We start from the raw sequence: 25,814 nt of genomic DNA, 5'->3' as shown, positions 1-25,814 counted from the left end.
GTATCCTCCTCCACCAGAGGAGCCACCACTGTATCCTCCACCACCAGATGAGCCTCCTCCACCTCCACCACTGTATCCTCCACCACCAGAGCCACCGCCACCTCCACCACTGTATCCTCCACCACCAGAGCCACCGCCACCTCCACCACTGTATCCTCCACCACCAGAGGAGCTACCTCCACCACTGTAGCCTCCACCACCAGAGGAGCCACTTCCACCACTGTATCCTCCACCACCAGAGGAGCCACCTCCACCTCCACCACTGTATCCTCCACCACCAGAGCCACCGCCACCTCCACCACTGTATCCTCTACCACCAGAGGAGCCACCTCCACCACTGTATCCTCCACCACCAGATGAGCCTCCTCCACCTCCACTACTGTATCCTCCTCCACCAGAGGAGCCACCACTGTATCCTCCACCACCAGATGAGCCTCCTCCACCTCCACCACTGTATCCTCCACCACCAGATGAGCCACCTCCGCCGCCACCACTGTATCCTCCACCACCAGAGGAGCCACCTCCACCACTGTATCCTCCACCACCAGAGGAGCCACCTCCACCACCACTGTATCCTCCACCACCAGAGGAACCACCTCCGCCTCCACCACTATATCCTCCACCCCCGCCTCCTCCAGAGAAGCCGCCACCGCCGCCGCTGTAACTACTGCCACCTCCGCCACCTCCATGGCCACCGCCTCCTCTAGACGGAGCACTGTAGCCTCCACCTCCTCCTCCTCCTCCTCCTCCTCCAGAGAAGCCGCCACCGCCGCCGCTGTAGCCACTGCCACCTCCGCCACCGCCTCCTCCTCTAGACGGAGCACTGTATCCTCCACCACCTCCTCCTCCTCCTCCTCCTCCAGAGAAGCCGCCACCGCCGCCGCTGTAGCCACTGCCACCTCCGCCACCGCCTCCTCCTCTAGACGGAGCACTGTAGCCTCCACCACCTCCTCCACCAGAGAAGCCGCCCCCGCCGCCGCTGTTGCCACTGCCACCTCCGCCACCTCCATGGCCACCGCCTCCTCCTCCGCCACTGAAGTCAGCGATGCAGACCGCCACCATCACAGCGAGGAACGCCCCGCCAACAGCTCGTATCTGTAATATATGATGTCCGGTATTTACTGTTATGTCTGACTGCCTTTGTATCCAAGTGTGTTTGTTACTTGTTTTATCATTGATGAGTTACTTAACAAGTTGGCGTTTTTATCATAAAATATGTTGTCAAAAACTGAGCCTATTTGTGTATATGTATGTTTGTTTTTATGAATTATCTATTAGTCATAATTGTGAATGCACGTTTTCAAATTCTTCGGAACCTCACATTTCATCTACTTTTATAATATACGAAATATAAAAGGAGATTTTCATATACTAGATATCAAGTTAACTGCAAAGTACTCAGAACACTTAGGAGGTATGTCAGCACACTATAATATAATGATAACTTCACTCAAGATATGATTACGAAGCTGATTGTGTATAAAATACAGCTTAAGTGTTGGCAAGAGAAGCTGACCATGTTGCCTGTGTGCCGTCCACGGCTGGTCTGCCTTCCTCTGTGGCATTACAGCTTCTTATACTCAGCCTCGTGACGTTGTCTGACGCATTACCTTCACTGCTGTGAGCGCCGCTCTTACTACACATCCATGATAACTATTTTTTTATGATAATTGCAGTCTATAGCAATGCTTTTAAATTATACCTTTCATAGATAATCTGAAGCTTGATTTTATTTTTCTGTAAATTGATGGAACAAAAGTATAATGCCAGTGTAATGCTTAGGTACTTATCCTAAAACTGTCGAGTGATTAAAGAAATATATTTTAATCCTGAACATGTTCCTGGACTAAAGTAATCTATCGGTTTAGATATAACAAGAGATGTGGATGTACATCTCACCATAAGGTACTCACCTAGCTTTACTCACTTAGTTGTGCTTGCGGGGTTTGATTTCTGTCTCTTTGGTACTAGCTCTCAACTTTCGATCAACTGTTATATAGATTCCTGTGCCTACTTGGCTCTATCATATCTGCATTTGAAATTGTGTAAGGAGTCTGCCTCAACCACATCACTGCCTAATGCATTCCATCCGTTAACTACTCAGACTGAAATTTTTTTTTTAACATCCCTGTGCTTCATTTGGGTTTTCAGTTTCCACCTGTGTCCCCTTGTTCGCATTCCACCCATCTTAAGCAGAGTATTTTTATCTACCCTATCAGTTCCTCTGAGAATTTTGTAGGTAATGTTCATGCCTCCCCCCTTACTCTTCTTTCTTCCAGTGTCGTGAGGTGCATTTCACGCAGCCTTTCCTCGTAACTCATGCCTCTTAGTTCTGGGACTAGCCTAGTGGCATACCTCTGAACTTTTTCCAGTTTTTTCTTGTGTTTGACAAGGTACGGGCTCCTTGCTGGAGCCGCATACTCCAGGATTGGTCTTACATATGTGGTATACAATATTCTGAATGATTCCTTACACAGGTTCCTGAAGTCAGCTCTGATGTTAGGCAGTCTTGCATGCGCCGCAGATGTTATTCGCTTTTTGTTGGTTTCAGGAGACAGGTTTGGTGAGTTATCAACTGCTAGATCTTTCTCTCTGTCCGTTTTTATGAATGACTTCATCTTCTATTCGGTATCCTTTGTCTGGCCTTCTGTTTCCACCGCCTAGTTTTATTGCTTTTATATTTACTCGGGTTGAACTTTAGCAGCCATTTGTTGGACCATTCATTCAGTTTGTCTAGGTCATCTTGTATCCTCATACTGTCTTCCTCTAATCCTCCTCATAATTTTTGCATCATTAGCAAACAATGAGAGGAACGATTCTATATCCTCTGGGAGATCATATAAAAATATAAAAAACAGTACAGGTTCAAGGACTGAACCCTGAGGGACTCCACTGGTGACGCCTCGCCAATCTGACACCTAATTCCTCACAGTGACTCGCTGTCTTCTGTTGTTTAAGTTCTCCCTTATCCAATGGAGTACCTTCCCTTTCACCCCTGCCTGCATCTCCAGGTTTTGCACTAGTATCTTGTGGGATACTGTGTCAAAGGCTTTTTGACAATCCAAAAATATGCAGTCTGCTCACCCCTCTATTTCTTGCCTGATTTTTGTTGTCTGATCGTAGAATTTAATTAATCCTGTGAGGGAGGACTTGGCGTCCCTGAACCCATGCTGATGTGTTACAAAGTTTTTTCGCTCCAGATGTTTTGTGTATATATTGTATATGTATCAATAAGATGTGAATATTGCTGCGTGCGCTCGTTAGGGCTATTCAAACTCGATAGTTAAAGAGTGTCATATCAGTGGATCAGATGCAGAGGCGCCACTATTGCAGTACTTATTGGAATATGAAGCAACTGAAGCCCTGTACATCAAACTCAACGTTCATCCATTGAGAGCAGTTCATTAGATTTATAATCCACAGCGACTACAATGGTTAGAAAAGCAGCTAAGGAATGGGACTACCAAATAAACACTGCATCTATATATGCCACCAAGATAATGTTATTACAACAAAACCAAATCCACTGCGCTAAAATAGAAGCAGAAAAGAAATGGGAGAAAAGGACAAAATCCCTCCTCCATTTAAAATTTTGACCCAAATATCACAGTAATAAGGTTATCGCGAATAACCGATCTCAATTATAGGCCCGTGCTGCATGGACATTTCGTTCAAAGTAGTTATATCTAAAACAACAACAACATTTAAGGGTTATTCATGCTCATGCCACCTCGTGAGTGGCTTATTCTCTATCAATCAATCAATTTCTTCATCACGACACTTGAGTGTTGACTGCAGCTCTGCTACTCACGTAACACGTGAGCTCATAATACTCTTCCTCGTCACGTTGTTAAATTCTATTTCGTAATTGTTTCTCTTTATAAAAAAAAATCATTGTCTTCTTGTAATAGTGATTTGTTTTTAATTGGACATTTTTTTCCCTAATGACAAGACAACTCAATGTTATTGTACGCAGTATGGATATTTCTATTATATTTGCTCATTGCTATATTATTGACAAAAACATTATTTTCTCAATAATATAGTGGAATTTAAACATTTGGAATTAATCACATTTTACGAGATCATGAAGTAGTTTAACAATGATTAATAAATAATACATATTAATATAATTTTATCAATCGTCATAAAAAATACTAGATGAATAGAAAAAGAATTAAAAACTAGAAACATTCTTTTGAATTGTAGACGACGAGTCACAATAATGTTGCTAAGATATGATGACCAAACCACACATCAAAACAAAGTAAAACGACAAGATCTCGGTCCATCCTGGACCATTATGAAGCCTTGATAATGGTCCAGCATGGACCGAAACGACGTTGTTTTTTCATCTTCTGGTGTGAGGTTTGTTCTTAAGTTAAAGTGTTTCGTTTTATTTAAACTGCAAGTGCTTGAAATATAAGAGAGAACTTGAGGGCCCACTTACACACACCAATGAATGTTGGTTTGTATATTGTTAAAGCGATACGTACGAAATTAGTCTATTTCAAGGCGCAAATGCATAACAGACTCACTTAGGCAGGTGAGGAAATTTCCAGAGATTATTATATGACCTAGCCTAAGCAGAGTAGAAGTGAAATCTACGAATCTCCTTTTTCTATTGGATATTTAATAGATATGTAGCAATTATTACATTGTGAAATGTTGATAGATGAAGTAGCCACTGTGGACAGTAATATTCTTCTTCCATCTAGCTTCAGGAGGAGTGTAAGGAAGGCAGATGAAAATTTTATTTTACTTCCTCACCACAAAGGCGAATTCCAAATCTTACAGATCCTTGAGGCCTCAACCTGCAGCTATAATGTGACGTTGTACCCTTTCTGTCACTTACCCTCGAAAAAGTCATGAGGAATCATCAATAAGCCAATTGAGATAAAACACTCAAACCAAAATTTAGACGAAAAATATGCAAGAAAAAGTCGGTCTGTATTATAAGTTTATTTATCACAATTTTGATCCTTAAAAAAATATAACAGATAATAACAAAAACAGTTGAAGGTGACACAGGTTTTCAGTCACAATGTGACTTACACTGTACAATTTGAGACAGATGTGACACTATACAACTAAAGACAGATGTGACACTGAACAACTTGAGACAGATGTGACACTATACAACTTGAGACAGATGTGCCCATATGTTGACCACCGTGACGTGATATGGGAGTGGACACTATTTTACACAGGTCATACCTGAGGTGTGAAGATTTATATAATCCCACAATTTTTTTGGCATATTTACTTCCCATACATGCCAGAGCCACCTGAAGAACCACCATAACCTCCTCCACCACCAGAGCCACCGCCACCTCCACCACTGTATCCTCCACCACCAGAGGAGCCACCTCCACCACCAGAGGAGCCACTTCCACCACGGTATCCTCCACCACCAGAGGAGCCACCTCCACCTCCACCACTGTATCCTCCACCACCAGAGCCACCGCCACCTCCACCACTGTATCCTCTACCACCAGAGGAGCCACCTCCACCACTGTATCCTCCACCACCAGATGAGCCTCCTCCACCTCCACTACTGTATCCTCCTCCACCAGAGGAGCCACCACTGTATCCTCCACCACCAGATGAGCCTCCTCCACCTCCACCACTGTATCCTCCACCACCAGAGCCACCGCCACCTCCACCACTGTATCCTCCACCACCAGAGCCACCGCCACCTCCACCACTGTATCCTCCACCACCAGAGGAGCTACCTCCACCACTGTAGCCTCCACCACCAGAGGAGCCACTTCCACCACTGTATCCTCCACCACCAGAGGAGCCACCTCCACCTCCACCACTGTATCCTCCACCACCAGAGCCACCGCCACCTCCACCACTGTATCCTCTACCACCAGAGGAGCCACCTCCACCACTGTATCCTCCACCACCAGATGAGCCTCCTCCACCTCCACTACTGTATCCTCCTCCACCAGAGGAGCCACCACTGTATCCTCCACCACCAGATGAGCCTCCTCCACCTCCACCACTGTATCCTCCACCACCAGATGAGCCACCTCCGCCGCCACCACTGTATCCTCCACCACCAGAGGAGCCACCTCCACCACTGTATCCTCCACCACCAGAGGAGCCACCTCCACCACCACTGTATCCTCCACCACCAGAGGAACCACCTCCGCCTCCACCACTATATCCTCCACCCCCGCCTCCTCCAGAGAAGCCGCCACCGCCGCCGCTGTAACTACTGCCACCTCCGCCACCTCCATGGCCACCGCCTCCTCTAGACGGAGCACTGTAGCCTCCACCTCCTCCTCCTCCTCCTCCTCCTCCAGAGAAGCCGCCACCGCCGCCGCTGTAGCCACTGCCACCTCCGCCACCGCCTCCTCCTCTAGACGGAGCACTGTATCCTCCACCACCTCCTCCTCCTCCTCCTCCTCCAGAGAAGCCGCCACCGCCGCCGCTGTAGCCACTGCCACCTCCGCCACCGCCTCCTCCTCTAGACGGAGCACTGTAGCCTCCACCACCTCCTCCACCAGAGAAGCCGCCCCCGCCGCCGCTGTTGCCACTGCCACCTCCGCCACCTCCATGGCCACCGCCTCCTCCTCCGCCACTGAAGTCAGCGATGCAGACCGCCACCATCACAGCGAGGAACGCCCCGCCAACAGCTCGTATCTGTAATATATGATGTCCGGTATTTACTGTTATGTCTGACTGCCTTTGTATCCAAGTGTGTTTGTTACTTGTTTTATCATTGATGAGTTACTTAACAAGTTGGCGTTTTTATCATAAAATATGTTGTCAAAAACTGAGCCTATTTGTGTATATGTATGTTTGTTTTTATGAATTATCTATTAGTCATAATTGTGAATGCACGTTTTCAAATTCTTCGGAACCTCACATTTCATCTACTTTTATAATATACGAAATATAAAAGGAGATTTTCATATACTAGATATCAAGTTAACTGCAAAGTACTCAGAACACTTAGGAGGTATGTCAGCACACTATAATATAATGATAACTTCACTCAAGATATGATTACGAAGCTGATTGTGTATAAAATACAGCTTAAGTGTTGGCAAGAGAAGCTGACCATGTTGCCTGTGTGCCGTCCACGGCTGGTCTGCCTTCCTCTGTGGCATTACAGCTTCTTATACTCAGCCTCGTGACGTTGTCTGACGCATTACCTTCACTGCTGTGAGCGCCGCTCTTACTACACATCCATGATAACTATTTTTTTATGATAATTGCAGTCTATAGCAATGCTTTTAAATTATACCTTTCATAGATAATCTGAAGCTTGATTTTATTTTTCTGTAAATTGATGGAACAAAAGTATAATGCCAGTGTAATGCTTAGGTACTTATCCTAAAACTGTCGAGTGATTAAAGAAATATATTTTAATCCTGAACATGTTCCTGGACTAAAGTAATCTATCGGTTTAGATATAACAAGAGATGTGGATGTACATCTCACCATAAGGTACTCACCTAGCTTTACTCACTTAGTTGTGCTTGCGGGGTTTGATTTCTGTCTCTTTGGTACTAGCTCTCAACTTTCGATCAACTGTTATATAGATTCCTGTGCCTACTTGGCTCTATCATATCTGCATTTGAAATTGTGTAAGGAGTCTGCCTCAACCACATCACTGCCTAATGCATTCCATCCGTTAACTACTCAGACTGAAATTTTTTTTTTAACATCCCTGTGCTTCATTTGGGTTTTCAGTTTCCACCTGTGTCCCCTTGTTCGCATTCCACCCATCTTAAGCAGAGTATTTTTATCTACCCTATCAGTTCCTCTGAGAATTTTGTAGGTAATGTTCATGCCTCCCCCCTTACTCTTCTTTCTTCCAGTGTCGTGAGGTGCATTTCACGCAGCCTTTCCTCGTAACTCATGCCTCTTAGTTCTGGGACTAGCCTAGTGGCATACCTCTGAACTTTTTCCAGTTTTTTCTTGTGTTTGACAAGGTACGGGCTCCTTGCTGGAGCCGCATACTCCAGGATTGGTCTTACATATGTGGTATACAATATTCTGAATGATTCCTTACACAGGTTCCTGAAGTCAGCTCTGATGTTAGGCAGTCTTGCATGCGCCGCAGATGTTATTCGCTTTTTGTTGGTTTCAGGAGACAGGTTTGGTGAGTTATCAACTGCTAGATCTTTCTCTCTGTCCGTTTTTATGAATGACTTCATCTTCTATTCGGTATCCTTTGTCTGGCCTTCTGTTTCCACCGCCTAGTTTTATTGCTTTTATATTTACTCGGGTTGAACTTTAGCAGCCATTTGTTGGACCATTCATTCAGTTTGTCTAGGTCATCTTGTATCCTCATACTGTCTTCCTCTAATCCTCCTCATAATTTTTGCATCATTAGCAAACAATGAGAGGAACGATTCTATATCCTCTGGGAGATCATATAAAAATATAAAAAACAGTACAGGTTCAAGGACTGAACCCTGAGGGACTCCACTGGTGACGCCTCGCCAATCTGACACCTAATTCCTCACAGTGACTCGCTGTCTTCTGTTGTTTAAGTTCTCCCTTATCCAATGGAGTACCTTCCCTTTCACCCCTGCCTGCATCTCCAGGTTTTGCACTAGTATCTTGTGGGATACTGTGTCAAAGGCTTTTTGACAATCCAAAAATATGCAGTCTGCTCACCCCTCTATTTCTTGCCTGATTTTTGTTGTCTGATCGTAGAATTTAATTAATCCTGTGAGGGAGGACTTGGCGTCCCTGAACCCATGCTGATGTGTTACAAAGTTTTTTCGCTCCAGATGTTTTGTGTATATATTGTATATGTATCAATAAGATGTGAATATTGCTGCGTGCGCTCGTTAGGGCTATTCAAACTCGATAGTTAAAGAGTGTCATATCAGTGGATCAGATGCAGAGGCGCCACTATTGCAGTACTTATTGGAATATGAAGCAACTGAAGCCCTGTACATCAAACTCAACGTTCATCCATTGAGAGCAGTTCATTAGATTTATAATCCACAGCGACTACAATGGTTAGAAAAGCAGCTAAGGAATGGGACTACCAAATAAACACTGCATCTATATATGCCACCAAGATAATGTTATTACAACAAAACCAAATCCACTGCGCTAAAATAGAAGCAGAAAAGAAATGGGAGAAAAGGACAAAATCCCTCCTCCATTTAAAATTTTGACCCAAATATCACAGTAATAAGGTTATCGCGAATAACCGATCTCAATTATAGGCCCGTGCTGCATGGACATTTCGTTCAAAGTAGTTATATCTAAAACAACAACAACATTTAAGGGTTATTCATGCTCATGCCACCTCGTGAGTGGCTTATTCTCTATCAATCAATCAATTTCTTCATCACGACACTTGAGTGTTGACTGCAGCTCTGCTACTCACGTAACACGTGAGCTCATAATACTCTTCCTCGTCACGTTGTTAAATTCTATTTCGTAATTGTTTCTCTTTATAAAAAAAAATCATTGTCTTCTTGTAATAGTGATTTGTTTTTAATTGGACATTTTTTTCCCTAATGACAAGACAACTCAATGTTATTGTACGCAGTATGGATATTTCTATTATATTTGCTCATTGCTATATTATTGACAAAAACATTATTTTCTCAATAATATAGTGGAATTTAAACATTTGGAATTAACCAGATTTTACGAGATCATGAAGTAGTTTAACAATGATTAATAAATAATACATATTAATATAATTTTATCAATCGTCATAAAAAATACTAGATGAATAGAAAAAGAATTAAAAACTAGAAACATTCTTTTGAATTGTAGACGACGAGTCACAATAATGTTGCTAAAGATATGATGACCAAACCACACATCAAAACAAAGTAAAACGACAAGATCTCGGTCCATCCTGGACCATTATGAAGCCTTGATAATGGTCCAGCATGGACCGACACGACGGTGTTTTTTTCATCTTCTGGTGTGTGGTTTGTTCTTAAGTTAAAGTGTTTCGTTCTATTTAAACTGCAAGTGCTTGAAATATAAGAGAGAACTTGAGGGCTACATACACACACCAATGAATGTTGGTTTGTATATTGTTAAAGCGATACGTACGAAATTAGTCTATTTCAAGGCGCAAATGCATAACAGACTCACTTAGGCAGGTGAGGAAATTTCCAGAGATTATTATATGACCTAGCCTAAGCAGAGTAGAAGTGAAATCTACGAATCTCCTTTTTCTATTGGATATTTAATAGATGTGTAGCAATTATTACATTGTGAAATGTTGATAGATGAAGTAGCCACTGTGGACAGTAATATTCTTCTTCCATCTAGCTTCAGGAGGAGTGTAAGGAAGGCAGATGAAAATTTTATTTTACTTCCTCACCACAAAGGCGAATTCCAAATCTTACAGATCCTTGAGGCCTCAACCTGCAGCTATAATGTGACGTTGTACCCTTTCTGTCACTTACCCTCGAAAAAGTCATGAGGAATCATCAATAAGCCAATTGAGATAAAACACTCAAACCAAAATTTAGACGAAAAATATGCAAGAAAAAGTCGGTCTGTATTATAAGTTTATTTATCACAATTTTGATCCTTAAAAAAATATAACAGATAATAACAAAAACAGTTGAAGGTGACACAGGTTTTCAGTCACAATGTGACTTACACTGTACAATTTGAGACAGATGTGACACTATACAACTAAAGACAGATGTGACACTGAACAACTTGAGACTGATGTGACACTATACAACTTGAGACAGATGTGGCCATATGTTGACCACCGTGACGTGATATGGGAGTGGACACTATTTTACACAGGTCATACCTGAGGTGTGAAGATTTATATAATCCCACAATTTTTTTGGCATATTTACTTCCCATACATGCCAGAGCCACCTGAAGAACCACCGTAACCTCCTCCACCACCAGAGCCACCGCCACCTCCACCACTGTATCCTCTACCACCAGAGGAGCCACCTCCACCACTGTATCCTCCACCACCAGATGAGCCTCCTCCACCTCCACTACTGTATCCTCCTCCACCAGAGGAGCCACCACTGTATCCTCCACCACCAGATGAGCCTCCTCCACCTCCACCACTGTATCCTCCACCACCAGAGCCACCGCCACCTCCACCACTGTATCCTCCACCACCAGAGCCACCGCCACCTCCACCACTGTATCCTCCACCACCTGAGGAGCCACCTCCACCACTGTAGCCTCCACCACCAGAGGAGCCACTTCCACCACTGTATCCTCCACCACCAGAGGAGCCACCTCCACCTCCACCACTGTATCCTCCACCACCAGAGCCACCGCCACCTCCACCACTGTATCCTCTACCACCAGAGGAGCCACCCCCACCACTGTATCCTCCACCACCAGATGAGCCTCCTCCACCTCCACTACTGTATCCTCCTCCACCAGAGGAGCCACCACTGTATCCTCCACCACCAGATGAGCCTCCTCCACCTCCACCACTGTATCCTCCACCACCAGATGAGCCACCTCCGCCGCCACCACTGTATCCTCTACCACCAGAGGAGCCACCTCCACCACTGTATCCTCCACCACCAGAGGAGCCACCTCCACCACCACTGTATCCTCCACCACCAGAGGAACCACCTCCGCCTCCACCACTATATCCTCCACCCCCGCCTCCTCCAGAGAAGCCGCCACCGCCGCCGCTGTAACTACTGCCACCTCCGCCACCTCCATGGCCACCGCCTCCTCTAGACGGAGCACTGTAGCCTCCACCACCTCCTCCTCCTCCAGAGAAGCCGCCACCGCCGCCGCTGTAGCCACTGCCACCTCCGCCACCGCCTCCTCCTCTAGACGGAGCACTGTATCCTCCACCACCTCCTCCTACTCCTCCTCCTCCAGAGAAGCCGCCACTACCGCCGCTGTACCCACTGCCACCTCCGCCACCTCCATGGCCACCGCCTCCTCCTCCGCCACTGAAGTCAGCGATGCAGACCGCCACCATGACAGCGAGGAACGCCCCGCCAACAGCTCGTCTCTGTAATATAAGATGTCCGGTATTTACTGTTATGTCTGACTGCCTTTGTATCCAAGTGTGTTTGTTACTTGTTTTATCATTGATGAGTTCCTTAACAAGTTGGCGTTTTTATCATAAAATATGTTGTCAAAAACTGAGCCTATTTGTGTATATGTATGTTTGTTTTTATGAATTATCTATTAGTCATAATTGTGAATGCACGTTTTCAAATTCTTCGTAACCTCACATTTCATCTACTTTTATAATATACGAAATATAAAAGGAGATTTTCATCTACTAGATATCTAGTTAACTGCAAAGTACTCAGAACACTTAGGAGGTATGTCAGCACACTATAATATAATGAATACTTCACTCAAGATATGATTACGAAGCTGATTGTGTATAAAATACAGCTTAAGTGTTGGCAAGAGAAGCTGACCATGTTGCCTGTGTGCCGTCCACGGCTGGTCTGCCTTCCTCTGTGGCATTACAGCTTCTTATACTCAGCCTCGTGACGTTGGCTGACGCATTACCTTCAATGCTGTGAGCGCCGCTCTTACTACACATCCATGATAACTGTTTTTTTATGATAATTGCAGTCTATAGCAATGCTTTTAAATTATACCTTTCATAGATAATCTGAAGCTTGATCTTATTTTTCTGTAAATTGATGGAACAAAAGTATAATGCCAGTGTAATGCTTAGGTACTTGTCCTAAAACTGTCGAGTGATTAAAGAAATATATTTTAATCCTGAATATGTTCCTGGACTAAAGTAATCTATCGGTTTAGATATAACAAGATATGTGGATGTACATCTCACCACAAGGTACTCACCTAACTTTACTCACTTAGTTGTGCTTGCGGGGTTTGATTTCTGTCTCTTTGGTACTAGCTCTCAACTTTCGATCAACTGTTATATAGATTCTTGTGCCAACTTGGCTCTATCATATCTGCATTTGAAATTGTGTAACGAGTCTGCCTCAACCACATCACTGCCTAATGCATTCCATCCGTTAACTACTCAGACACTGAAAAATTTCTTTTTAACATCCCTGTGCTTCATTTGGGTTCTCAGTTTCCACCTGTGTCCCCTTGTTCGCATTCCACCCATGTTAAGCAGAGTATTTGTATCTACCCTATCAGTTCCTCTGAGAATTTTGTAGGTAATGTTCATGCCTCCCCCCTTACTCTTCTTTCTTCCAGTGTCGTGAGGTGCATTTCACGCAGCCTTTCCTCGTAACTCATGCCTCTTAGTTCTGGGACTAGCCTAGTGGCATACCTCTGAACTTTTTCCAGTTTTTTCTCGTGCTTGAAAAGGTACGGGCTCCATGCTGGAGCCGCATACTCCAGGATTGGTCGTACATATGTGGTATACAATATTCTGAATGATTCCTTACACAGGTTCCTGAAGTCAGCTCTGATGTTAGGCAGTCTTGCATGCGCCGCAGATGTTATTCGTTTTATGTTGGTTTCAGGAGACAGGTTTGGTGAGTTATCAACTGCTAGATCTTTCTCTCTGTCCGTTTTTATGAATAACTTCATCTCCTATTCGGTATGCTTTGTCTGGCCTTCTGTTTCCACCGCCTAGTTTTATTGTTTTTATACTTACTCGGGTTGAACTTTAGCAGCCATTTGTTAGACCATTCATTCAGTTTGTCTAGGTCATCTTGTATCCTCATATTGTCTTCCTCTAATCCTCCTCATAATTTTTGCATCATTAGCAAACAATGAGAGGAACGATTCTATACCCTCTGGGAGATCATATAAAAATATCAGAAACAGTACAGGTTCAAGGACTGAACCCTGAGGGACTCCACTGGTGACGCCTCGCCAATCTGACACCTAATTCCTCACGGTGACTCGCTGTCTTCTGTTGTTTAAGTTCTCCCTTATCCAATGGAGTACCTTCCCTTTCACCCCTGCCTGCATCTCCAGGTTTTGCACTAGTATCTTGTGGGATACTGTGTCAAAGGCTTTTTGACAATCCAAAAATATGCAGTCTGCTCACCCCTCTATTTCTTGCCTGATTTTTGTTGTCTGATCGTAGAATTGAATTAATCCTGTGAGGGAGGACTTGGCGTCCCGGAACCCATGCTGATGTGTTACAAAGTTTTTTCGCTCCAGATGTTTTGTGTATATATTGTATATGTATCAATAAGATGTGAATATTGCTGCGTGCGCTCGTTAGGGCTATTCAAACTCGATAGTTAAAGAGTGTCATATCAGTGGATCAGATGCAGAGGCGCCACTATTGCAGTACTTATTGGAATATGAAGCAACTGAAGCCCTGTACATCAAACTCAACGTTCATCCATTGAGAGCAGTTCATTAGATTTATAATCCACAGCGACTACAATGGTTAGAAAAGCAGCCAAGGAATGGGACTACCAAATAAACACTGCATCTATATGTGCCACCAAGATAATGTTATTACAACAAAACCAAATCCACTGCGCTAAAATAGAAGCAGAAAAGAAATGGGAGAAAAGGACAAAATCCCTCCTCCATTTAAAATTTTGACCCAAATATCACAGTAATAAGGTTATCGCGAATAACCGATCTCAATTATAGGCCCGAGCTGCATGGACATTTCGTTCAAAGTAGTTATATCTAAAACAACAACAACATTTAAGGGTTATTCATGCTCATGCCACCTCGTGAGTGGCTTATTCTCTATCAATCAATCAATTTCTTCATCACGACACTTGAGTGTTGACTGCAGCTCTGCTACTCACGTAACACGTGAGCTCATAATACTCTTCCTCGTCACGTTGTTAAATTCTATTTCGTAATTGTTTCTCTTTATAAAAAAAAATCATTGTCTTCTTGTAATAGTGATTTGTTTTTAATTGGACATTTTTTCCCTAATGACAAGACAACTCAATGTTATTGTACGCAGTATGGATATTTCTATTATATTTGCTCATTGCTATATTATTGACAAAAACATTATTTTCTCAATAATATAGTGGAATTTAAACATTTGGAATTAATCACATTTTACGAGATCATGAAGTAGTTTAACAATGATTAATAAATAATACATATTAATATAATTTTATCAATCGTCATAAAAAATACTAGATGAATAGAAAAAGAATTAAAAACTAGAAACATTCTTTTGAATTGTAGACGACGAGTCACAATAATGTTGCTAAGATATGATGACCAAACCACACATCAAAACAAAGTAAAACGACAAGATCTCGGTCCATCCTGGACCATTATGAAGCCTTGATAATGGTCCAGCATGGACCGAAACGACGTTGTTTTTTCATCTTCTGGTGTGAGGTTTGTTCTTAAGTTAAAGTGTTTCGTTTTATTTAAACTGCAAGTGCTTGAAATATAAGAGAGAACTTGAGGGCCCACTTACACACACCAATGAATGTTGGTTTGTATATTGTTAAAGCGATACGTACGAAATTAGTCTATTTCAAGGCGCAAATGCATAACAGACTCACTTAGGCAGGTGAGGAAATTTCCAGAGATTATTATATGACCTAGCCTAAGCAGAGTAGAAGTGAAATCTACGAATCTCCTTTTTCTATTGGATATTTAATAGATATGTAGCAATTATTACATTGTGAAATGTTGATAGATGAAGTAGCCACTGTGGACAGTAATATTCTTCTTCCATCTAGCTTCAGGAGGAGTGTAAGGAAGGCAGATGAAAATTTTATTTTACTTCCTCACCACAAAGGCGAATTCCAAATCTTACAGATCCTTGAGGCCTCAACCTGCAGCTATAATGTGACGTTGTACCCTTTCTGTCACTTACCCTCGAAAAAGTCATGAGGAATCATCAATAAGCCAATTGAGATAAAACACTCAAACCAAAATTTAGACGAAAAATATGCAAGAAAAAGTCGGTCTGTATTATAAGTTTATTTATCACAATTTTGATCCTTAAAAAAATATAACAGATAATAACAAAAACAGTTGAAGGTGACACAGGTTTTCAGTCACAATGTGACTTACACTGTACAATTTGAGACAGATGTGACACTATACAACTAAAGACAGATGTGACACTGAACAACTTGAGACAGATGTGACACTATACAACTTGAGACAGATGTGCCCATATGTTGACCACCGTGACGTGATATGGGAGTGGACACTATTTTACACAGGTCATACCTGAGGTGTGAAGATTTATATAATCCCACAATTTTTTTGGCATATTTACTTCCCATACATGCCAGAGCCACCTGAAGAACCACCATAACCTCCTCCACCACCAGAGCCACCGCCACCTCCACCACTGTATCCTCCACCACCAGAGGAGCCACCTCCACCACCAGAGGAGCCACTTCCACCACGGTATCCTCCACCACCAGAGGAGCCACCTCCACCTCCACCACTGTATCCTCCACCACCAGAGCCACCGCCACCTCCACCACTGTATCCTCTACCACCAGAGGAGCCACCTCCACCACTGTATCCTCCACCACCAGATGAGCCTCCTCCACCTCCACTACTGTATCCTCCTCCACCAGAGGAGCCACCACTGTATCCTCCACCACCAGATGAGCCTCCTCCACCTCCACCACTGTATCCTCCACCACCAGAGCCACCGCCACCTCCACCACTGTATCCTCCACCACCAGAGCCACCGCCACCTCCACCACTGTATCCTCCACCACCAGAGGAGCTACCTCCACCACTGTAGCCTCCACCACCAGAGGAGCCACTTCCACCACTGTATCCTCCACCACCAGAGGAGCCACCTCCACCTCCACCACTGTATCCTCCACCACCAGAGCCACCGCCACCTCCACCACTGTATCCTCTACCACCAGAGGAGCCACCTCCACCACTGTATCCTCCACCACCAGATGAGCCTCCTCCACCTCCACTACTGTATCCTCCTCCACCAGAGGAGCCACCACTGTATCCTCCACCACCAGATGAGCCTCCTCCACCTCCACCACTGTATCCTCCACCACCAGATGAGCCACCTCCGCCGCCACCACTGTATCCTCCACCACCAGAGGAGCCACCTCCACCACCAGAGGAGCCACCTCCACCACCACTGTATCCTCCACCACCAGAGGAACCACCTCCGCCTCCACCACTATATCCTCCACCCCCGCCTCCTCCAGAGAAGCCGCCACCGCCGCCGCTGTAACTACTGCCACCTCCGCCACCTCCATGGCCACCGCCTCCTCTAGACGGAGCACTGTAGCCTCCACCTCCTCCTCCTCCTCCTCCTCCTCCAGAGAAGCCGCCACCGCCGCCGCTGTAGCCACTGCCACCTCCGCCACCGCCTCCTCCTCTAGACGGAGCACTGTATCCTCCACCACCTCCTCCTCCTCCTCCTCCAGAGAAGCCGCCACCGCCGCCGCTGTAGCCACTGCCACCTCCGCCACCGCCTCCTCCTCTAGACGGAGCACTGTAGCCTCCACCACCTCCTCCACCAGAGAAGCCGCCCCCGCCGCCGCTGTTGCCACTGCCACCTCCGCCACCTCCATGGCCACCGCCTCCTCCTCCGCCACTGAAGTCAGCGACGCAGACCGCCACCATCACAGCGAGGAACGCCCCGCCAACAGCTCGTATCTGTAATATATGATGTCCGGTATTTACTGTTATGTCTGACTGCCTTTGTATCCAAGTGTGTTTGTTACTTGTTTTATCATTGATGAGTTCCTTAACAAGTTGGCGTTTTTATCATAAAATATGTTGTCAAAAACTGAGCCTATTTGTGTATATGTATGTTTGTTTTTATGAATTATCTATTAGTCATAATTGTGAATGCACGTTTTCAAATTCTTCGGAACCTCACATTTCATCTACTTTTATAATATACGAAATATAAAAGGAGATTTTCATATACTAGATATCAAGTTAACTGCAAAGTACTCAGAACACTTGGGATGTATGTCAGCACACTATAATATAATGATAACTTCACTCAAGATATGATTACGAAGCTGATTGTGTATAAAATACAGCTTAAGTGTTGGCAAGAGAAGCTGACCATGTTGCCTGTGTGCCGTCCACGGCTGGTCTGCCTTCCTCTGTGGCATTACAGCTTCTTATACTCAGCCTCGTGACGTTGTCTGACGCATTACCTTCACTGCTGTGAGCGCCGCTCTTACTACACATCCATGATAACTATTTTTTTATGATAATTGCAGTCTATAGCAATGCTTTTAAATTATACCTTTCATAGATAATCTGAAGCTTGATTTTATTTTTCTGTAAATTGATGGAACAAAAGTATAATGCCAGTGTAATGCTTAGGTACTTATCCTAAAACTGTCGAGTGATTAAAGAAATATATTTTAATCCTGAACATGTTCCTGGACTAAAGTAATCTATCGGTTTAGATATAACAAGAGATGTGGATGTACATCTCACCATAAGGTACTCACCTAGCTTTACTCACTTAGTTGTGCTTGCGGGGTTTGATTTCTGTCTCTTTGGTACTAGCTCTCAACTTTCGATCAACTGTTATATAGATTCCTGTGCCTACTTGGCTCTATCATATCTGCATTTGAAATTGTGTAAGGAGTCTGCCTCAACCACATCACTGCCTAATGCATTCCATCCGTTAACTACTCAGACTGAAATTTTTTTTTTTAACATCCCTGTGCTTCATTTGGGTTTTCAGTTTCCACCTGTGTCCCCTTGTTCGCATTCCACCCATCTTAAGCAGAGTATTTTTATCTACCCTATCAGTTCCTCTGAGAATTTTGTAGGTAATGTTCATGCCTCCCCCCTTACTCTTCTTTCTTCCAGTGTCGTGAGGTGCATTTCACGCAGCCTTTCCTCGTAACTCATGCCTCTTAGTTCTGGGACTAGCCTAGTGGCATACCTCTGAACTTTTTCCAGTTTTTTCTTGTGTTTGACAAGGTACGGGCTCCTTGCTGGAGCCGCATACTCCAGGATTGGTCTTACATATGTGGTATACAATATTCTGAATGATTCCTTACACAGGTTCCTGAAGTCAGCTCTGATGTTAGGCAGTCTTGCATGCGCCGCAGATGTTATTCGCTTTTTGTTGGTTTCAGGAGACAGGTTTGGTGAGTTATCAACTGCTAGATCTTTCTCTCTGTCCGTTTTTATGAATGACTTCATCTTCTATTCGGTATCCTTTGTCTGGCCTTCTGTTTCCACCGCCTAGTTTTATTGCTTTTATATTTACTCGGGTTGAACTTTAGCAGCCATTTGTTGGACCATTCATTCAGTTTGTCTAGGTCATCTTGTATCCTCATACTGTCTTCCTCTAATCCTCCTCATAATTTTTGCATCATTAGCAAACAATGAGAGGAACGATTCTATATCCTCTGGGAGATCATATAAAAATATAAAAAACAGTACAGGTTCAAGGACTGAACCCTGAGGGACTCCACTGGTGACGCCTCGCCAATCTGACACCTAATTCCTCACAGTGACTCGCTGTCTTCTGTTGTTTAAGTTCTCCCTTATCCAATGGAGTACCTTCCCTTTCACCCCTGCCTGCATCTCCAGGTTTTGCACTAGTATCTTGTGGGATACTGTGTCAAAGGCTTTTTGACAATCCAAAAATATGCAGTCTGCTCACCCCTCTATTTCTTGCCTGATTTTTGTTGTCTGATCGTAGAATTTAATTAATCCTGTGAGGGAGGACTTGGCGTCCCTGAACCCATGCTGATGTGTTACAAAGTTTTTTCGCTCCAGATGTTTTGTGTATATATTGTATATGTATCAATAAGATGTGAATATTGCTGCGTGCGCTCGTTAGGGCTATTCAAACTCGATAGTTAAAGAGTGTCATATCAGTGGATCAGATGCAGAGGCGCCACTATTGCAGTACTTATTGGAATATGAAGCAACTGAAGCCCTGTACATCAAACTCAACGTTCATCCATTGAGAGCTGTTCATTAGATTTATAATCCACAGCGACTACAATGGTTAGAAAAGCAGCTAAGGAATGGGACTACCAAATAAACACTGCATCTATATATGCCACCAAGATAATGTTATTACAACAAAACCAAATCCACTGCGCTAAAATAGAAGCAGAAAAGAAATGGGAGAAAAGGACAAAATCCCTCCTCCATTTAAAATTTTGACCCAAATATCACAGTAATAAGGTTATCGCGAATAACCGATCTCAATTATAGGCCCGTGCTGCATGGACATTTCGTTCAAAGTAGTTATATCTAAAACAACAACAAGATTTAAGGGTTATTCATGCTCATGCCACCTCGTGAGTGGCTTATTCTCTATCAATCAATCAATTTCTTCATCACGACACTTGAGTGTTGACTGCAGCTCTGCTACTCACGTAACACGTGAGCTCATAATACTCTTCCTCGTCACGTTGTTAAATTCTATTTCGTAATTGTTTCTCTTTATAAAAAAAAATCATTGTCTTCTTGTAATAGTGATTTGTTTTTAATTGGACATTTTTTTCCCTAATGACAAGACAACTCAATGTTATTGTACGCAGTATGGATATTTCTATTATATTTGCTCATTGCTATATTATTGACAAAAACATTATTTTCTCAATAATATAGTGGAATTTAAACATTTGGAATTAACCAGATTTTACGAGATCATGAAGTAGTTTAACAATGATTAATAAATAATACATATTAATATAATTTTATCAATCGTCATAAAAAATACTAGATGAATAGAAAAAGAATTAAAAACTAGAAACATTCTTTTGAATTGTAGACGACGAGTCACAATAATGTTGCTAAAGATATGATGACCAAACCACACATCAAAACAAAGTAAAACGACAAGTTCTCGGTCCATCCTGGACCATTATGAAGCCTTGATAATGGTCCAGCATGGACCGACACGACGGTGTTTTTTCATCTTCTGGTGTGTGGTTTGTTCTTAAGTTAAAGTGTTTCGTTCTATTTAAACTGCAAGTGCTTGAAATATAAGAGAGAACTTGAGGGCTACATACACACACCAATGAATGTTGGTTTGTATATTGTTAAAGCGATACGTACGAAATTAGTCTATTTCAAGGCGCAAATGCATAACAGACTCACTTAGGCAGGTGAGGAAATTTCCAGAGATTATTATATGACCTAGCCTAAGCAGAGTAGAAGTGAAATCTACGAATCTCCTTTTTCTATTGGATATTTAATAGATGTGTAGCAATTATTACATTGTGAAATGTTGATAGATGAAGTAGCCACTGTGGACAGTAATATTCTTCTTCCATCTAGCTTCAGGAGGAGTGTAAGGAAGGCAGATGAAAATTTTATTTTACTTCCTCACCACAAAGGCGAATTCCAAATCTTACAGATCCTTGAGGCCTCAACCTGCAGCTATAATGTGACGTTGTACCCTTTCTGTCACTTACCCTCGAAAAAGTCATGAGGAATCATCAATAAGCCAATTGAGATAAAACACTCAAACCAAAATTTAGACGAAAAATATGCAAGAAAAAGTCGGTCTGTATTATAAGTTTATTTATCACAATTTTGATCCTTAAAAAATATAACAGATAATAACAAAAACAGTTGAAGGTGACACAGGTTTTCAGTCACAATGTGACTTACACTGTACAATTTGAGACAGATGTGACACTATACAACTAAAGACAGATGTGACACTGAACAACTTGAGACTGATGTGACACTATACAACTTGAGACAGATGTGGCCATATGTTGACCACCGTGACGTGATATGGGAGTGGACACTATTTTACACAGGTCATACCTGAGGTGTGAAGATTTATATAATCCCACAATTTTTTTGGCATATTTACTTCCCATACATGCCAGAGCCACCTGAAGAACCACCGTAACCTCCTCCACCACCAGAGCCACCGCCACCTCCACCACTGTATCCTCTACCACCAGAGGAGCCACCTCCACCACTGTATCCTCCACCACCAGATGAGCCTCCTCCACCTCCACTACTGTATCCTCCTCCACCAGAGGAGCCACCACTGTATCCTCCACCACCAGATGAGCCTCCTCCACCTCCACCACTGTATCCTCCACCACCAGAGCCACCGCCACCTCCACCACTGTATCCTCCACCACCAGAGCCACCGCCACCTCCACCACTGTATCCTCCACCACCTGAGGAGCCACCTCCACCACTGTAGCCTCCACCACCAGAGGAGCCACTTCCACCACTGTATCCTCCACCACCAGAGGAGCCACCTCCACCTCCACCACTGTATCCTCCACCACCAGAGCCACCGCCACCTCCACCACTGTATCCTCTACCACCAGAGGAGCCACCCCCACCACTGTATCCTCCACCACCAGATGAGCCTCCTCCACCTCCACTACTGTATCCTCCTCCACCAGAGGAGCCACCACTGTATCCTCCACCACCAGATGAGCCTCCTCCACCTCCACCACTGTATCCTCCACCACCAGATGAGCCACCTCCGCCGCCACCACTGTATCCTCCACCACCAGAGGAGCCACCTCCACCACTGTATCCTCCACCACCAGAGGAGCCACCTCCACCACCACTGTATCCTCCACCACCAGAGGAACCACCTCCGCCTCCACCACTATATCCTCCACCCCCGCCTCCTCCAGAGAAGCCGCCACCGCCGCCGCTGTAACTACTGCCACCTCCGCCACCTCCATGGCCACCGCCTCCTCTAGACGGAGCACTGTAGCCTCCACCACCTCCTCCTCCTCCAGAGAAGCCGCCACCGCCGCCGCTGTAGCCACTGCCACCTCCGCCTCCTCCTCTAGACGGAGCACTGTATCCTCCACCACCTCCTCCTACTCCTCCTCCTCCAGAGAAGCCGCCACTACCGCCGCTGTACCCACTGCCACCTCCGCCACCTCCATGGCCACCGCCTCCTCCTCCGCCACTGAAGTCAGCGATGCAGACCGCCACCATGACAGCGAGGAACGCCCCGCCAACAGCTCGTCTCTGTAATATATGATGTCAGGTATTTACTGTTATGTCTAACTGCCTTTGTATCCAAGTGTGTTTGTTACTTGTTTTATCATTGATGAGTTCCTTAACAAGTTGGCGTTTTTATCATAAAATATGTTGTCAAAAACTGAGCCTATTTGTGTATATGTATGTTTGTTTTTATGAATTATCTATTAGTCATAATTGTGAATGCACGTTTTCAAATTCTTCGTAACCTCACATTTCATCTACTTTTATAATATACGAAATATAAAAGGAGATTTTCATCTACTAGATATCTAGTTAACTGCAAAGTACTCAGAACACTTAGGAGGTATGTCAGCACACTATAATATAATGAAAACTTCACTCAAGATATGATTACGAAGCTGATTGTGTATAAAATACAGCTTAAGTGTTGGCAAGAGAAGCTGACCATGTTGCCTGTGTGCCGTCCACGGCTGGTCTGCCTTCCTCTGTGGCATTACAGCTTCTTATACTCAGCCTCGTGACGTTGTCTGACGCATTACCTTCACTGCTGTGAGCGCCGCTCTTACTACACATCCATGATAACTATTTTTTATGATAATTGCAGTCTATAGCAATGCTTTTAAATTATACCTTTCATAGATAATCTGAAGCTTGATTTTTTTTTCTGTAAATTGATGGAACAAAAGTATAATGCCAGTGTAATGCTTAGGTACTTATCCTAAAACTGTCGAGTGATTAAAGAAATATATTTTAATCCTGAACATGTTCCTGGACTAAAGTAATCTATCGGTTTAGATATAACAAGAGATGTGGATGTACATCTCACCACAAGGTACTCACCTAGCTTTACTCACTTAGTTGTGCTTGCGGGGTTTGATTTCTGTCTCTTTGGTACTAGCTCTCAACTTTCGATCAACTGTTATATAGATTCCTGTGCCTACTTGGCTCTATCATATCTGCATTTGAAATTGTGTAAGGAGTCTGCCTCAACCACATCACTGCCTAATGCATTCCATCCGTTAACTACTCAGACTGAAATTTTTTTTTTTAACATCCCTGTGCTTCATTTGGGTTTTCAGTTTCCACCTGTGTCCCCTTGTTCGCATTCCACCCATCTTAAGCAGAGTAATTTTATCCACCCTATCAGTTCCTCTGAGAATTTTGTAGGTAATGTTCATGCCTCCCCCCTTACTCTTCTGTCTTCCAGTGTCGTGAGGTGCATTTCACGCAGCCTTTCCTCGTAACTCATGCCTCTTAGTTCTGGGACTAGCCTAGTGGCATACCTCTGAACTTTTTCCAGTTTTTTCTTGTGTTTGACAAGGTACGGGCTCCTTGCTGGAGCCGCATACTCCAGGATTGGTCTTACATATGTGGTATACAATATTCTGAATGATTCCTTACACAGGTTCCTGAAGTCAGCTCTGATGTTAGGCAGTCTTGCATGCGCCGCAGATGTTATTCGCTTTTTGTTGGTTTCAGGAGACAGGTTTGGTGAGTTATCAACTGCTAGATCTTTCTCTCTGTCCGTTTTTATGAATGACTTCATCTTCTATTCGGTATCCTTTGTCTGGCCTTCTGTTTCCACCGCCTAGTTTTATTGCTTTTATATTTACTCGGGTTGAACTTTAGCAGCCATTTGTTGGACCATTCATTCAGTTTGTCTAGGTCATCTTGTATCCTCATACTGTCTTCCTCTAATCCTCCTCATAATTTTTGCATCATTAGCAATCAATGAGAGGAACGATTCTATATCCTCTGGGAGATCATATAAAAATATAAAAAACAGTACAGGTTCAAGGACTGAACCCTGAGGGACTCCACTGGTGACGCCTCGCCAATCTGACACCTAATTCCTCACAGTGACTCGCTGTCTTCTGTTGTTTAAGTTCTCCCTTATCCAATGGAGTACCTTCCCTTTCACCCCTGCCTGCATCTCCAGGTTTTGCACTAGTATCTTGTGGGATACTGTGTCAAAGGCTTTTTGACAATCCAAAAATATGCAGTCTGCTCACCCCTCTATTTCTTGCCTGATTTTTGTTGTCTGATCGTAGAATTTAATTAATCCTGTGAGGGAGGACTTGGAGTCCCTGAACCCATGCTGATGTGTTACAAAGTTTTTTCGCTCCAGATGTTTTGTGTATATATTGTATATGTATCAATAAGATGTGAATATTGTTGCGTGTGCTCGTTAGGGCTATTCAAACTCGATAGTTAAAGAGTGTCATATCAGTGGATCAGATGCAGAGGCGCCACTATTGCATTACTTACTGGAATATGAAGCAACTGAACCCCTGTATATCAAACTCAACTTTCATCCATTGAGAGCAGTTCATTAGATTCCTAATCCACAGCGACTAAAATGGTTAGAAAAGCAGCTAAGGAATGGGACTCCCAAATGAACACTGCATCTATATATGCCACCAAGATAATGTTATTACAACAAAACCAAATCCACTGCGCTAAAATAGAAGCAGAAAAGAAATAGGTGAAAAGGATAAAATCCCTCCTCCATTTAAAATTTTGACCCAAATATCACAGTAACAAGGTTATCGCGAATAACCGATCTCAATTATAGGCCCGTGCTGCATGGACATTTCGTTCAAAGTAGTTATATCTAAAACAACAACAACATTTAAGGGTTATTCATGCTCATGCCACCTCGTGAGTGGCTTATTCTCTATCAATCAATCAATTTCTTCATCACGACACTTGAGTGTTGACTGCAGCTCTGCTACTCACGTAACACGTGAGCTCATAATACTCTTCCTCGTCACGTTGTTAAATTCTATTTCCTAATTGTTTCTCTTTATAAAAAAAAAATCATTGTCTTCTTGTAATAGTGATTTGTTTTTAATAGTACATTTTTTTCCCCAATGACAAGACAACTCAATGTTATTGTACGCAGTATAGATATTTCTATTATATTGCTCATAGCTATATTATTGACAAAAACATTATTTTCTCAATAATATAGTGGAATTTAAATATTTGGAATTAACCAGATTTTACGAGAT

General features: G+C 43.5%; 4 protein-coding genes across 4 annotated transcripts; 1 reads left to right on the top strand and 3 right to left on the bottom strand.

Annotated features, from left to right (window-relative positions):
* Positions 1–3,680: 3,680 nt before the first annotated feature.
* Positions 3,681–6,569, bottom strand: LOC138355318 (uncharacterized). The gene is made up of 3 exons (XM_069310192.1): positions 6,117–6,569; positions 5,493–5,828; positions 3,681–3,686 (listed from the first exon to the last, which is right to left on the bottom strand). The coding sequence occupies exons 1-3, from the start codon at positions 6,567–6,569 to the stop codon at positions 3,681–3,683; spliced, it is 795 nt and encodes a 264-aa protein (XP_069166293.1).
* A 2,627-nt stretch (positions 6,570–9,196) lies between these two features.
* On the bottom strand, positions 9,197–11,670 carry LOC138355312 (uncharacterized). Its single transcript, XM_069310191.1, has 3 exons — positions 11,317–11,670; positions 10,778–11,058; positions 9,197–9,245 (listed from the first exon to the last, which is right to left on the bottom strand). Exons 1-3 carry the CDS (start codon positions 11,668–11,670, stop codon positions 9,197–9,199), a joined length of 684 nt encoding a protein of 227 aa, XP_069166292.1.
* Positions 11,669–11,977, top strand: LOC138355307 (uncharacterized). The gene has a single exon (XM_069310184.1). The coding sequence runs from the start codon at positions 11,669–11,671 to the stop codon at positions 11,975–11,977; it is 309 nt and encodes a 102-aa protein (XP_069166285.1).
* Positions 11,978–12,367: 390 nt separating this feature from the next.
* Positions 12,368–17,429, bottom strand: LOC138355297 (magnetosome-associated protein MamJ-like). The gene is made up of 3 exons (XM_069310173.1): positions 16,959–17,429; positions 16,371–16,706; positions 12,368–12,529 (listed from the first exon to the last, which is right to left on the bottom strand). The coding sequence occupies exons 1-3, from the start codon at positions 17,427–17,429 to the stop codon at positions 12,368–12,370; spliced, it is 969 nt and encodes a 322-aa protein (XP_069166274.1).
* Positions 17,430–25,814: the final 8,385 nt, after the last annotated feature.

Source organism: Procambarus clarkii, chromosome 6 (assembly GCF_040958095.1).
Source record: "Procambarus clarkii isolate CNS0578487 chromosome 6, FALCON_Pclarkii_2.0, whole genome shotgun sequence".
Taxonomy (NCBI): domain Eukaryota; kingdom Metazoa; phylum Arthropoda; class Malacostraca; order Decapoda; family Cambaridae; genus Procambarus; species Procambarus clarkii.
The sequence above is the reverse complement of the archived record's forward strand: the minus strand, read 5'-3'. Positions and strand labels throughout refer to the sequence as shown.

What these genes read in the sequence shown, in the direction of transcription:
- LOC138355318 (XM_069310192.1), bottom strand. Translation starts at nt 6,569, where the DNA reads ATGGAGGTGGCGGAGGTGGCAGTGGCAACAGCGGCGGCGGGGGCGGCT. An exon ending in AGGATACAGTGGTGGTGGAG is followed by an intron (nt 5,829 to 6,116) that starts GTGGCTCCTCTG and finishes CTGGTGGTGGAG; the next exon opens with GATACAGTGGTGGAGGTGGA.
- LOC138355307 (XM_069310184.1), top strand. Translation starts at nt 11,669, where the DNA reads ATGGCCACCGCCTCCTCTAGACGGAGCACTGTAGCCTCCACCACCTCC.
- LOC138355312 (XM_069310191.1), bottom strand. Translation starts at nt 11,670, where the DNA reads ATGGAGGTGGCGGAGGTGGCAGTAGTTACAGCGGCGGCGGTGGCGGCT. An exon ending in TGGTGGTGGAGGATACAGTG is followed by an intron (nt 11,059 to 11,316) that starts GTGGGGGTGGCT and finishes CTGGTGGTGGAG; the next exon opens with GATACAGTGGTGGAGGTGGA. An exon ending in TATAAATCTTCACACCTCAG is followed by an intron (nt 9,246 to 10,777) that starts GTATGACCTGTG and finishes TTGTTGTTTTAG; the next exon opens with ATATAACTACTTTGAACGAA.
- LOC138355297 (XM_069310173.1), bottom strand. Translation starts at nt 17,429, where the DNA reads ATGGAGGTGGCGGAGGTGGCAGTGGCAACAGCGGCGGCGGGGGCGGCT. An exon ending in TGGCTCCTCTGGTGGTGGAG is followed by an intron (nt 16,707 to 16,958) that starts GTGGCTCCTCTG and finishes CTGGTGGTGGAG; the next exon opens with GATACAGTGGTGGAGGTGGA. An exon ending in TGGAGGTGGCTCCTCTGGTG is followed by an intron (nt 12,530 to 16,370) that starts GTAGAGGATACA and finishes ATAAAAAAACAG; the next exon opens with TTATCATGGATGTGTAGTAA.